The 12,869-nt window shown below is 49.8% G+C and overlaps 3 protein-coding genes across 3 annotated transcripts in view; 2 read left to right on the top strand and 1 right to left on the bottom strand.

Annotated features, from left to right (window-relative positions):
- Positions 1 to 327: 327 nt before the first annotated feature.
- On the top strand, positions 328 to 5,851 carry FAM183A (family with sequence similarity 183 member A). Its single transcript, XM_044672212.1, has 4 exons — positions 328 to 547; positions 3,546 to 3,605; positions 4,643 to 4,746; positions 5,656 to 5,851. Exons 1-4 carry the CDS (start codon positions 415 to 417, stop codon positions 5,764 to 5,766), a joined length of 408 nt encoding a protein of 135 aa, XP_044528147.1. The 5' UTR covers positions 328 to 414; the 3' UTR covers positions 5,767 to 5,851.
- A 103-nt stretch (positions 5,852 to 5,954) lies between these two features.
- On the bottom strand, positions 5,955 to 12,211 carry EBNA1BP2 (EBNA1 binding protein 2). The gene is made up of 9 exons (XM_044672211.1): positions 12,089 to 12,211; positions 11,907 to 11,990; positions 11,518 to 11,678; positions 11,280 to 11,403; positions 7,911 to 8,000; positions 7,378 to 7,453; positions 7,198 to 7,291; positions 6,123 to 6,285; positions 5,955 to 6,032 (listed from the first exon to the last, which is right to left on the bottom strand). Exons 1-9 carry the CDS (start codon positions 12,149 to 12,151, stop codon positions 5,982 to 5,984), a joined length of 906 nt encoding a protein of 301 aa, XP_044528146.1. The 5' UTR covers positions 12,152 to 12,211; the 3' UTR covers positions 5,955 to 5,981.
- A 100-nt stretch (positions 12,212 to 12,311) lies between these two features.
- The window catches only part of CFAP57 (cilia and flagella associated protein 57), a 55,043-nt gene continuing 54,485 nt past the window's right edge, over positions 12,312 to 12,869 (top strand). The window contains exons 1-2 of the mRNA XM_044677187.1: positions 12,312 to 12,366; positions 12,509 to 12,685. Coding sequence (XP_044533122.1) covers positions 12,529 to 12,685 — 157 coding nt within the window. The 5' untranslated portion in view covers positions 12,312 to 12,366; positions 12,509 to 12,528. The remainder of the gene's footprint in view (positions 12,367 to 12,508; positions 12,686 to 12,869) is intronic.

Here is a 12,869-nt window from a genome sequence, read left to right as displayed (position 1 = left end):
CAAAGCCAGGAAAGGGAATATTGATGGACAAGTGGAGCAGGAGATGGGGAGGAGCCGAAGCCAGCTCCCAGGGCGCTGGGCTTTGGGGGCCCCCATCCGTGGCGGAGGGACACCACGTCCTGGCAGAGTTCACGGACTTTTAAAACAGTTAACCGTGGGGGAGGGGGCGCTGCAGCACACCCCGGGAGAGGGCAGACCCTGGCCTCGGAGCGGGCAGACCCTGGCCTCGGAGCGGGCAGACCCTGGCCCGGGAGCGAGCCCTGGGCTGTTCCAAATGCAGTGCCGGGGTCGGGGCGGCCTCTACCACTGCGGGCCACTTGGGGGGGCGAGGCTGGACAGAGGTTGCCTGGAGACCGCGTCTGAGTGAGCGGCAGACTTAAGCCTTTCGAGTAGCCAGAACAGGGGATCCCGGCCATGGCGGCTAAAGGGCGAGAGAAGGAGCCTATTGACGAGGTGCACCAGACCCAGATCATGTGTGAGGTGATCCGCAAGGAGCTGCGAACGCAGAAGCTGTACACTCAGTACCACGTGAACCCCCACCGCAAGGGTGCGCCCTCCGCCCGGGGGGTGGGGGTGGGGGAGAGGCGGGAAGCCTGGCCCCTGGTCCAGGGATGCCTGCGAGAGGATTATGGGAGTCCCGGGACTCATGGAAGGGCACCCACACCCACCCTTAGACCCCAAGGGTTCAGTGGGAGTCCGCCTGGAAATTCCCCTAGCCTGCTTTGTTAATGTGTAAGCCAAGGCGGGCCGCTTCGGGGTGAGGGGATAAAGAGAAGCGTCCTGGGCGGCTCAGCAACTAAAGGGCTGGACCTGGAGACCCAAAGAACAGCATTCAAATCCTGCTTCGGATATGTATTGGCTGAGGGGCCCTAGTGGGTCATTTGCCCCCTGCTTCAGTTTTCCCATTTGTTAAATGAGGAAACAAGACAGTTTAGCTGCCCCCCTACTGTTAGGAAGAGTCTGAGGCAGAATTTGAAATTGGTCCTTTCTGATCGCAAGTGGGGGATTCTGGCCACTGATTACCTGTCTAATGGAGCCTACCCTAGCTTTTCCCCTTTCCACTCTTCCCCCAGTGAGTAGTGGTCCCCCGTCTTTCCTTGAATTTCTCAGCCCAAGCTATTTGACAGTTTACTCCTTGTATGTACATATTTGCTTTTCTTTGCTAAACTGCCCCCCACAAGTTTTCTCCCAAGTACAGTGATGGCAAATCTATGGCACAGATGCCAAAGCTAGCATGCTGAGCACTCTCTGTGGGCACCCCCCCCCAGTTCTTTACTAAAAAGGCAGAAGGCCTCGGGCAGAGCTGCCCCCTTCCTCCTCTCCACTGTGCATGACATTTTTTTCATATTCCCACCCCCCCTTGCCCAGCACCCCAATGGGAGAGCATGGAGGGTAAAGTGGGTAGCTCACAAGTAGCAGAGCTGGAGGGGAGCGGAGTGCTCCATCCACTCCCTCCTCCTCCATACAGTCACTGGCTGAGGTCATCTCACAGCACCCTGTCTCTGGGGAGGGGGGGGGGGGTAGGGCCTGGCACTCCCATCTCTAAAAGGTTCACCATCATTGTTCTAGTATCTAGAATATTAGGGTAAGCCTATGTTCTGGCATAATAATATAGAAGAACCTGGGGATGGTAAAGATTCTCTCTATGCTCAAACTGGTCAACTCTGTTGAGAGCCTATGGCAGGGAGGGATTCCAACTCAGATTTCATTCCTGTGGGTAGCATCCAAAATTTAATCCTTCCCCCAAGGCAGATCTGGATTAGATAGACTTAGAAAGCTGCCTCCTTCAGGCTGAGATCAAGGAGCCTGCCCAGGGTCATACTATATGCATCAGAAGTGGGATTTGAATTCAGGGTTCCTTAACTAAGAAGCCTGGGCTCCATACCCAGCACCATGGTGTCTCTTAGCCCAATGGTTAAACAAAGAATCTCAGTTTGGAAATAAGGTTCATCTGGCATGATCTGCTCTTGATGAAACCATATTGGCTTTCTATGGTCACTGCTTCCTTTTCTAGATATTACTCAGCCATCCCTTTAATAATGCATTCTAGAGTTTAAGAAACCAGATTTTGCAGGTAATTTTTTGTGAATTCCTTTTCCATTCTAGGAGATCATTACAGTGAAAAGTGGACATGGTTTGAAAAGACAATCAACAAACGTTTATTAAACACCTAGGTGCCAGCCCATTTACCAAGCTCTAGGGATGCCAAGGCAAAAACCAGGGAGTGCTATGGACAGTTGAGAAGTCGGGCACAAAGTTGGGCATCATGAGTAGAGAATCTCGGGGAGGGGGGGAGAAAAAAAGGACTCCAGATCTTAGACCTAGCATGGAGTAGAAATCTTGAATAGAGAATATCAAGGTGGGAAGGTGATAGTTGAGGGGAACCCAGTAGGGACAAGAGGAAGAATTCTGGAGCTTGGTTTATACCTCTGAAAAACACAGATGTGGAGGAGCTAGGTAGTAGAGCAACAGGCCTGGAGTCGGGACCCCAGTTCAAATTTGAACTCAGGCACTTCCTAGCTTGTGGTCCTGGGCACACTTAACTTCCATTGCTTAGCTCTTGCAGCCCCTCTTAGAACTGATACTAAGACAGAAAGTAAGGGTTTAAAAAAACAAAACAAAATCAAATCAGAATACTACCCATGCTGACTACTTCACAAGGTGGTTGGTTGTGAAGCGCTAACAGAATGCATAGAGTGGGATCTAGATGTCTGCTATCAGCACCACCTTGACAGTGAGACAAGAGGGAACTAGTGGAGACGGGTCATGGTCCTCTGGCATTCTGGCTTTGGCAGGGGGGGTAAGCTATGAAGGGAAGGGGAGTTAGTGCTGTGGTCATGGTCTCTTAATGTTTTATTGAATTGTGGAATGGGGGGGGGGGGTTGGAAGGGACATTAGTGGCCAAAAACCCCAACCCCTACCCACAAAGGAATCCCCATTTACAACATCCCCAAGCAGTCATCCTTCCACCTTCTGGTTTCTCTGCATCTCTCCGCAATTCACACCATTACTATACTTTGGGCAGGGAAACGAAGGTAGGAGAGTTAATTTTAGGCTAATAGTTCTCTATTACTGTTTCTCTGCATCTCACACCATCACTACTCGAGGGATGGGGCAGAGGGGGAGGTAGATGCTGAGGAAAAGGCCTTCTGTCATCGTATCCCCGAATCATCCCCAGGCTTGGGTAGGATTAGAACAGACAGCAAAGGAGTGCTTTAATGTAACATTCCCAGGTGCCGTCTCCAGTTCACACCAGTCTTGGGGCAGGTATTGGGTAGAGAGGAAGAATTAATGCTGAAACAATACCTCTCCAGTTTACACAAGGCTTAGGACAGAAGCGGGGTGTAGAGGAGAGTTAATGTCTCTCTTGTATTGGTGCCTCTTCAGTTCACATCAGGCTTGGGATAGGAGTGGGGCATGGAGAGGAATTGTTAATGCCCCTCATATTGGTTTATCTCCAGTTTACAACAGGCTTGGGCCATGGGGGTGGAGGGAGGGGAGAGGATTAGTGCTGGGATAATGGCTTTCTTGTATTCTTTCACCAGGTTACACCATCACCAGAAAACCTATGTCTTGGCATGACAACATAGAAGAACCTGCAGATGGTAAGGATTCTCTCTCTGCTCAAACCGGTGAACTAAGTGAAAACATTTTACCCTGCTGAGACCCCATAAGTTTGGTTCTGCCCCATTCTGGCTCCTGAGGCTGTGGGGCAGGAGCAGCAAGTTAACAAGCATACAAGTAGTAGTGTTCAGAATGGGATTCAGAGGGCTCAGATTTTGATGTGGCTCAGGTCTGGAATTACAGCCAGATCATCCCGAAGCCTGCTTTTTTAGGTGGAAGGAAGAGTTTACTCTTCTTCCATCCATCTTCCCCTGACATCTCATCACACCCATGGGGTACCCTAGATCCCAAAAGGCTAAGAAAGTATTGCATTCAAGTTGGGCCCAATGATGCATAGATAAATCATGGAGATCATTTATAAGCATACTTGTGTGGGCCAGATCTGCAAATGGACAATGAAATAGGCCCAGAGTTAACAGGTAGCAATGTGTGGGTTAAGCAGCCTAAGAAACTGTCCAGTGCTTTTACTGACTATAGGCTGCTCTGGAAAATGAAAGTCATTCTTTTTAACACTAAACATTCCTGTGTCATCTTGGCAAGTAAAGACTGAAAGTGGACTATCATGGGGAAAGTGAGGTCAGGCTACATAAGGGAATGATAAACTGTGCAGAAGTGGTATGAAGAATGTCATCTGGGGCAGTGAGGTGGTTCAGTGGATAGGATCTAGGCCTGGAGTTTGAAGGGCTTGAGTCCAAAATCTGGCCAGTCACTTCCTAGCTGTGTGACCTTGGGCAAGTCACCTAATCCCCATTGCCTAGCCCTTACCACTCTTCTGCCTTGGAACCAATATTTAGTATGGTTTCTAAGACAGAAGGTAAGGGTTTAAAAGTCATCCAAGTAACACAGGATGAAAAAACCCACCACTACCACCACCACCAACCATTGGGCTGGCCACATGGCGAGAGAAAGATCAACAGCTGACCCATTTACCCACTGTGACACATTTATAGAGGGAAAAGGCCAGAATACAATTGGATGGCAATCCCAAATCCTCCCTAATTTGTCTCTTATCTCATAGCCAAATTCCTCAATATCATTCACTACGCTGCCCAAGGACCCAAGAAGAAATATTCGGAACCTCAGACAGAGAGCCAAGAAATTGGCTGGGACTCAGATCCTTTGGTGAGTGTCCTTACCCACACCCTGGGGCCATCCAGGTGCCAAATGGTAAACTCTCACTTATTAGGAATACCAATGAATAGATTTTCAACATTAGTCCTACTGATGCCCTATCCCCTATAGCCAGAGACAAAATGACTAAAGACAAGATAAGGAACACTAATCCTCCCTCCCAGAGGCAGCCCCCACTCAGCCTCCAAAAGCACAAACAACCCTAAGTCCTCACACAGCAAGCTTCAAAGCTGAAAGAGACTTCAAAGGCCTACTCCAACCCCTGCCTCCCTTTTTATAATAAAACTGGGGAGTGGGGTGAAATGTTTTGTCCAAGTGAAGCAGCAATCAGGATTCCAATGCCCTCTGCTCACTTGCCAGCCCCCTGGATTTCCATCCTTTGTCCCCTCCCTCTCCTCCCTTCAGCCTTGATGCTGTGGTTGAACAATTCAGCCACTTCCCATGTCCATCTTTTCCCCCCTTCCCCCTTATGCTTTCCATCCTTAACTCAGAGATGAGGAATTGAAATAGAAAGTAACCCAGTAAATCAGTTCAGGACTGAATCCAGGTCCATTGCTGACCCCTGCCACATCACAAGTGGTGGGTACCACAAATAGGGCACAGTGGGCTGAGGCTGCCATTCCAGAGAAGCAAGGGGGAAATAGATGAAGCCATTGTGTCCAGAGAGCATAGAGGAAGGGAAGCCACTCCCTGGGCCCACTCAGGGCTATGCACAGTACACATAGGAGCCTTAATATTCTTGACAGTCATTTATTATGTTCTTGACAGTCATTTATTTATATGGCCCTTGGAAAGGGGCTGGCTAAGATGCCTAGAGGCAGGGACAGGGAGATTCGGGGCAGGGTACAAGAGGGACAGCTGTCCACGCACTTGCTCACAGCCATGTCCTCCCCTTTCCAGATCCCCAGTGAGCGCTGGGACACCAGGATCAATTTTTTCCGTAAATACATGGACATCACGAAGTATATGGCAGAATTCTGGCGCATGAAGGCCAGAGAGAGCTCAGACTAGCAGGGCCAGGGACATTTGGCTCCTTGGTCCTTTGTACACTCCAATCCATCCTATGGTCCCCACCCTACCCCCAGTTCCCTCTAGCCAGCCAGTGCTGCAGGGGTGGCCCCCACCTGCCCAGCCCCCCAACTCAAACAAAGGCAGCCAAGGGATGGCTGAAGCATAAGCCTACGTCCTGTCTTTTTTTCCCCAATCCTCTGCATAAAAGGTGGCACTTAGCGTGTTCTATTCTTCATTTTGTCTCTTGCCCGTTTTCCAGGTCTCTTCTAAAATAAAGACAAAAATTCAGTCTTAAATGTGTCCTGCTGCTTTTCCCCTCCCACCAGCCCTCAGGCCCAGCCTCTGGGTTCACTCACATTGGACAACTTCTTGCCCATCTTGTGGGGGCCCTTGCCATGGGCGGTCCGGGCCCGGAAGCTGGACACGTCATCATAGCTCTCCTTAGTGTTCCGCTTAGAACCTTTCTTCCTCCCACCAAAACCAAACTTCTGGTTTTTGTACCGTCGCTTGGCGCTGGGCCTAAAATGAAATATTAAGGTCTCTCCCCTCTAAGCTCTAAAGGTCGTCTTAGACCTATTCTCCACAACTCAGCTGCTATGGTCATCTTTCTAAAGCTTGGGGCTGACTCTAGGAACCCTCCCCTCAGTTAAATCCAGTGACTCCCTGGGACCTCCAGGATCAAAAAGACAATCTTGTTTGGCTTTGACAGACCTTCCTAACCTGGCACCTCCCTCTCTTCCTCCATGAGTTCTCTGATCAGTGACAATGGCCTCCTTCCATCTCCACAGCTTGCCTCAAAAGCCCCACCACCTTGTTGACCACCCACCATATGCCACATCCCACTTCTCTTCCAGGGCCCTTTCTCTAAGCTTACTTCTCATCCCCTCCAATCTAGCCTGAATATACACCACTCATCACATGTTGTTTTTCTCAGTAGAATTTGGGCTTTCTTGAGGACAAGAAGGGACTGACAGTAAATGCAAAATAAGTGGACCAGCCTACCAAAGGCTTCTACCCCTGGCTGGCTTCTATGTAATACAGTGGACAGACTTCAAATCTAAACTCAATGACTAAGCTGTGTGACCCTAAGGCAAATCCCTTAGCCTCTGTGGGTTGAGAGCCAGACCTAGAAGTAGCAGGTCCTAGGTTGAAATCTAGCCTCTGATACTTCCTACCTGTGTGAACCCAGGCACGTCACTTAACCCCCACTGTGTAGCCCTTACTGTTCTGCATTGGAATAATATTGATTTTAAGATGGAAGGTAAGAATTTAAAAAAAGAAAACTAACCAGGACTTACCGTATTAAAGTGATGAGGATCAAACACTTAACATGGCACACAGCATTTAATCCAACCCTCCCCCCCCCAGACTCTTAAATAGGTTTCTTGTCTTAAACTACTCATACAAAAGCAGGAGAAAACACAGCCTCACCCTTTCTTCATCTGCTTGGCCTTGGCTCCTTCCTTCTGGCCCCGTGAGAGTGCCTTGTCATCTCCCTCAAGGAAGTCTAGTCTGTCTGAGAAGCCTGGATTTGCAGAGTGAGCTGGTGAGCAGGGCAATGTCCCAGGAGAATCTGCTTCCCCCCATCTCCCACCCAAGCCAGTCCCCAACCTTTCTGGTATTTCTTGATAGCCGTCATCATCTTTGATTTCTCCTGCTGTCTCTTCTGAAGAACTTCTGTCTGCACCTGTAAAAGACATACCCTGGGCCAATCCAGAAACTCCAAACATGCTGGTGAACACACGCACAATGCCCCAGAAAACATAAGTAGTAACAAGGAACCAACAAGCTAAGGTGCCCCATACCCATGGAAACATCAAGGTGGGGCCTCAAGATGAAGCCCTAGATTTCTTTTCACCTGATCATGGGTGCAAATCTTCAGAAATCCAGACCAGGATAAATGATCCCTGGGCAGCAACACCAATGCTGTCCCATGGCATTTTTCTCTGGCTGCCGGATGTACAGCCATAGATACAAAGAAAACCCCCTTCTCTAGTAACATCAGGAAACAGCACCAAGAGTCGGGATGGGGCCCAGGTCTTGCTCCTACTAACAGACTGGATACCACCTCCCCTGGTGTTTGACCCCAAAGTTAAGCATCAAAACTGGGCCCTAATAAGCCCCACTTTCTTTCTTCCTCTTACCTTCTTGCCATATTTCCTGAGTGCTCGAAGCTGCTTGGCCTTTTCAGACTTCGCCATGGCAGCCTGTTTTGTTTGCAGCTTTTGTCGAATCTAGAGGAAAGACAACAGAAGAAGCACTGAGGCCAATGATGCCTTGACTGGCATCTGGGTTCCCTAGTCCTCAGCATTAAGTCCTAAAAGGCAGAATTCTACTCATTAACATCAACAAGAATTTGGGAAGTGGCTACTCTGTAGCAGTCACTAAAAATACAAAGGCAGAAATCATAGCCATCACCCTCAAGGAGCTCCCAGTTCAAGGAGAAAAGACAACATGCCAATAGCTGTGTGCCAGCAAGACATACACAGAATATGTCAACTTTAGAAGGAAGGTGTGACACATGGGACCCAGATTGAGAAAAGAGTCAGGAGACAGAGGCAAGAGGGAGAGCATTCATCTTGCAACACTCTCAGGCACCCAGAGTTGATGAGAAGGAATGATCTCATTCCCAATGTGTAGAATGGGATATAGAAATAAGCCCCCATCAGGGGGAGACTGGGAAGAATATTGGACACAAACTCTCTGCCCCACTGCTACTACTACCAGTGGGGGAAAGCTTTGCAAATATTCTTTTTATCTTCACAACAATCTTAGGAGTTGATCATCCCCATTTTAGAAGAGGAAACAGAGACAGACAGCAGCAAAGTGAATTGCCTAGGAACACACAGCTAGAAAGTGTCTGAGGCCAGACTTGTCTTCTTGACTCCAAGTTCAGCAGTCTATCCACTGCACTACCTAGCTGCCTCTGTCTGTGTCTGATGCAAAGGAGATGGTGAACACATCAAACTCAATCTGTCTGGGGAAAGCTACTCTTAGGTCACAGATGTAAAGATGAAGGGCCTCAGGGCCATCTAGTCAGGGTGGGACAAACCCAACCTCTGCCTTCTGAAGGCCTGTCACATGAGGAGGCATCTCTGAGCCTGGGTGGGATGGGACTCTGGCCTGGCACATGACCCTGGGGAGACAGACAGAACAGATCCCAAAGAAATAGACTGATGGAAGTAGGGAGAAGGTTGTTCAGCCCCAAACATTAAGATAAAAGGAGACCATGGTGGAGAGTGTTTGGGTGAAGCCCAAGGGAGGCAGAATTAGAAGGGACAGGCTCACCTTGTCTGCCAAAGGAAATGGATGAGAAATTCTAGAGGTGGCTGGTATCCATGGCAGGGACTACTTGAAGTCCAGACCTGGAACTACTGAATATATAGAGATTCCAGACCCTGAAAGTCAAGTGACATCTTCCCTAACCTGGATGAATAGTGACCCCAAAGCCCCACTGCCAGTAGCTGTCAGAGGCAAGACTTGAACCACTACTTCAGGTGGATTTTCACAGTAGTGATAAAGCAATTTATTTACATTTCAGTTAAAGAATCTTTCATTAAGCACCACACCCACTCTCTGTGTGTGCCAGGCCTGGTGCTTCTGGAGGAGCTCACAAACACATGAGCAAGTCCCTGACCTCCAGTATACATATTTTATGCAATCAACACAAAGGGATTCTGAGAGAGGAGCACTAAAAACAGAAAATCAAGAAAGGTTGGCCCTGGATATTATTTGAGTTAAAGTTTTAAAGGGAGCAAGTGATCCTAAGACAGGAAGGGAGGGTATTCCAGGCATGGAGGACAACCTGTACAAAGGCTAAAGATGGAGAATGGAGTCCAGGGGATAGGAAGGAAGGAGACAAGCATCTATCAAGCACTTCTGTGCCAAGTAGTTTGTCTAAGAACCAGCCAAGTTAGCACATTGATAATAGGAAAATTATAAAAATGTAATCAGTCTGGAGAAGATGGAAGCCAGTGTAAGGCACTTTAATGCCACAGAAGGTCATCTGTATTGTCCTAGAGGCCAGGGAGCCAATGGAGGGCCTTAAGCAGAGGAATAGTGACATCAGACCCATGCTTGAGGAACACCACTTTGGCAGCTATGTAGAGGACCAAAGATGAAGCTGGAAGACAAGCCAGAAGACCATTAGAGTAGGAGATGGTGGACTAGAGAATTCTGTAGAGGGGCAGGAGTGAATTCTTGGGCATGGGGGACAAGGAGGGTGTCAGGGAGTATCCAACAGGCAGGAGGAGTCATGGAAACTTGGATGAACACAACTGGGCATCCTGTACACAGAACCAACAGGGCTGCCACCACCCCACCCCTAAACCCACTGGTAAGAAAAGGGAGAAGCCACACACTGGCAGATACCTGCCCCAACTCCTTCCCCAAGCTTCAGCCAACAGCAGTGCAGAAACTGATTTCTTAACTTTCATCCTTCAAAAGGGAAGGGGGTGTCCAGGCCCTGATGCTGACCTGGCTGGGAGGGACTCACTGGCACCTTGGCAATGAGGCCCTGATGAAAGGAGAGCCAGACACATCAGCACCCACTCTCACCTTCCACCTGGTTCAGAGATGTATCTCCTATTTACTTATTTTCTCAGTCAAGAACGACCTCAGGATCAGAAAATATAAGAGGCTAGCACCCATGATAAATAAGGAAATATCAAGAAAACTTGGGGCAGCTAGGTAATGCAGCAGACAGAGTGCTAAGCCTAAAGTTAGATAGATCTGAATTCAAATCCAGCCCCAAATACTTTGTAGCTATATGCCTCCATTTTCCTCATCTGTCAAATGAGCTAGAAAAGGAAATGGCAAACCATTCTAGGATCTTTACCGAGAAAATCCCAAATGGGGCCACCAAGAATCAACTGAAAAAAATTGAACAAGAAAGAAAAACTCAGTGCCTTCAAAGAGTTCAAGTCATAAAGTCATTGATCTAAGACACAGAAGCAATCCTGATAGATCAGCCTCTCTCTGTTCAGGTTTAAGTGGCATGCCTGGGATCACATGGCTAGGAAGTTTCTGAGGCCAGAACTGAACTCGGGAAGATGAGTCTTCCTGACTTCAGGCTTGGCTGTCCATCCACTTATCTGCCCAAAAGGAGATATGACAAAGTAGAAAAACGTCCTGTCAATTTGAGTTTTTGATAATGAAATGAAGGAATTGAAGAGAAGGTGGTTCCCTCTACTCCTTATTCAAAGAGAGGCTGAATAGCCACTTTGGGGGACAGGAGAGGTATCCCAAGAGCAGATTTTTTTTTGATCTGATATGGTTGTAGTCTATAAAGTGGTTTCCAATACTATAAACTGAGAGCTTTCTTTCCTGCAAAAATCAGTAAATATTCTACTAGACATTGACATTTAGTTGCCAGAAGATCTGAAGGGAACCAAATCCCACCTGACTGAATTTCTTCCATTAGAAGAAGCAAGAACCTATTTTCCAGCAAACACAGCCCAACGAGAAGTAAGAAAACAAGGGTAGCTCTGCCCTGCCCAGGGGCAGACACCAACCTTCTGCATCTGCTGGTCAGATTTGGCCATCTCTGCGAAGTAATCCTGGGGCCTCTTGGTGGGGATCTGGTGCTGGTGGAGCCGGGGCAGCACTGCCAGGACAGCAGCCTGGGCCTGTCGGTAGCTGGCAGAAAGACACAGGGTGCTGCAGGGAGTAGCATCTCTGCTGCCTCCCCATCCACATGACCCTAGCCAGGCGGGAGGGTCAAGGTCAGGTTGCCCCTCTCCCACCACTTACAAGGTCATCTCCCTCCGGAAGTCATCCTCGGGGTCCACGGATCCAGGTTCCACAAGCGTCTGCTGTGATGGGAGCTCTGGCGCTGGCCCCACGGTCACGTCTAGGCGCTCCAACCATGCCAGGTCCCTTCGGAACTCAGCCAGACACTGACCGAGCCCAGCCTAGGGAGGATTCGCCGTAAGCTCCGCTAGGGGGGTGGAGAATGGGAGAACCAGCTCCCCGTGCACTCATCTGCGACCCCCAAACCCAGGCCAAACTTATAAATACGCGCACGTGCTCCCTAGCTCCACCCCCCACCCCGCACGCATGCTCCTCGGCTCCAAGAGCAGCACATGGAGCCAGAACAGCATCCCACTCCCTTCCTCCACATCTTCCCCGTCCGCGCTCACCACATCATTGCGCCTCCGTTTCGGCGCCTCGAGCTCCACGTTGAGCCCCGGCTTCAGATCGCCCCGAGCGAAGGCCTCCTGCAGCTGCAGAGACACAAAAGGGAGGGAGGTCAGGGAGCTCCCAGGAAGGGAGCGGGATCGGGGCCATAGTCGGGCTTGGGAGGGGTAAGGGAGTCACTAACCTCGGCATCCGAGAGCGCCTCCGAATCCGTCTCCGAGTCCGAGACTGAAGCAAACGGTGCCATCGCAGCCTCCCTCTAGCCGACACTCTCCTACTCTTCTCAGGCAGTCTGAGCGCCGCCGGAACCCCGTCGCCTTCGCGTCCGGAGATATACTTCCGCTTCCGGCAAGCGAACACGCCTTTTCCTGTTTGCCGTTGCCGTGGGAACACATCGCTAAGAGAGGCGAAGCCGAAGAAATAAGGAGAGTAAAAGAGAGAAAGAGACAAGACAGGGGCCAGGTGAAGCGAGGACCCTGGGGTCAGAGGTCACATCCAGGGGGTGGGGCAGTGGGAACCCAGCTCGGAAGGGTCGGGAGGTCCCAGCCCGGGCTGACGGACGGGGTCAAAGGTCAGGGGTCACGGTCACTCTTCACCTCTACAGCCCCTGCCCCCCGCGGCGCCATGTCCTCTGTGGTGGCTCAAGCCCTGCACATCTTTGGGCTCCGTGCTCACGTCGCTAACAATCTCTGCTTCTTCGACGAGCAAATCATCATCTATCCATGTGGCAACCACTGCGTGAAGTACAACGTGGACCAGAAGTGGCAGAAGTTCATTCCAGGTAAGTACCTTTTCAGGCAGGCGGGGAAACTGAGGCAGACCGCTCGGGGCACCCCCACCCTTCCTCCCCTCGTGTGATACACATTCTTCCTTCAAGGTTCCCTTATTACCACAGTGCCCCACATTGCTAACAGACCTCAGGTAACATTGACTGACTACTTCATTTCTGGGGAACTTTAAAAGTA

This window comes from Gracilinanus agilis, chromosome 4 (genome assembly GCF_016433145.1).
Source record: "Gracilinanus agilis isolate LMUSP501 chromosome 4, AgileGrace, whole genome shotgun sequence".
Lineage (NCBI taxonomy): Eukaryota > Metazoa > Chordata > Mammalia > Didelphimorphia > Didelphidae > Gracilinanus > Gracilinanus agilis.
The sequence above is the reverse complement of the archived record's forward strand: the minus strand, read 5'-3'. Positions and strand labels throughout refer to the sequence as shown.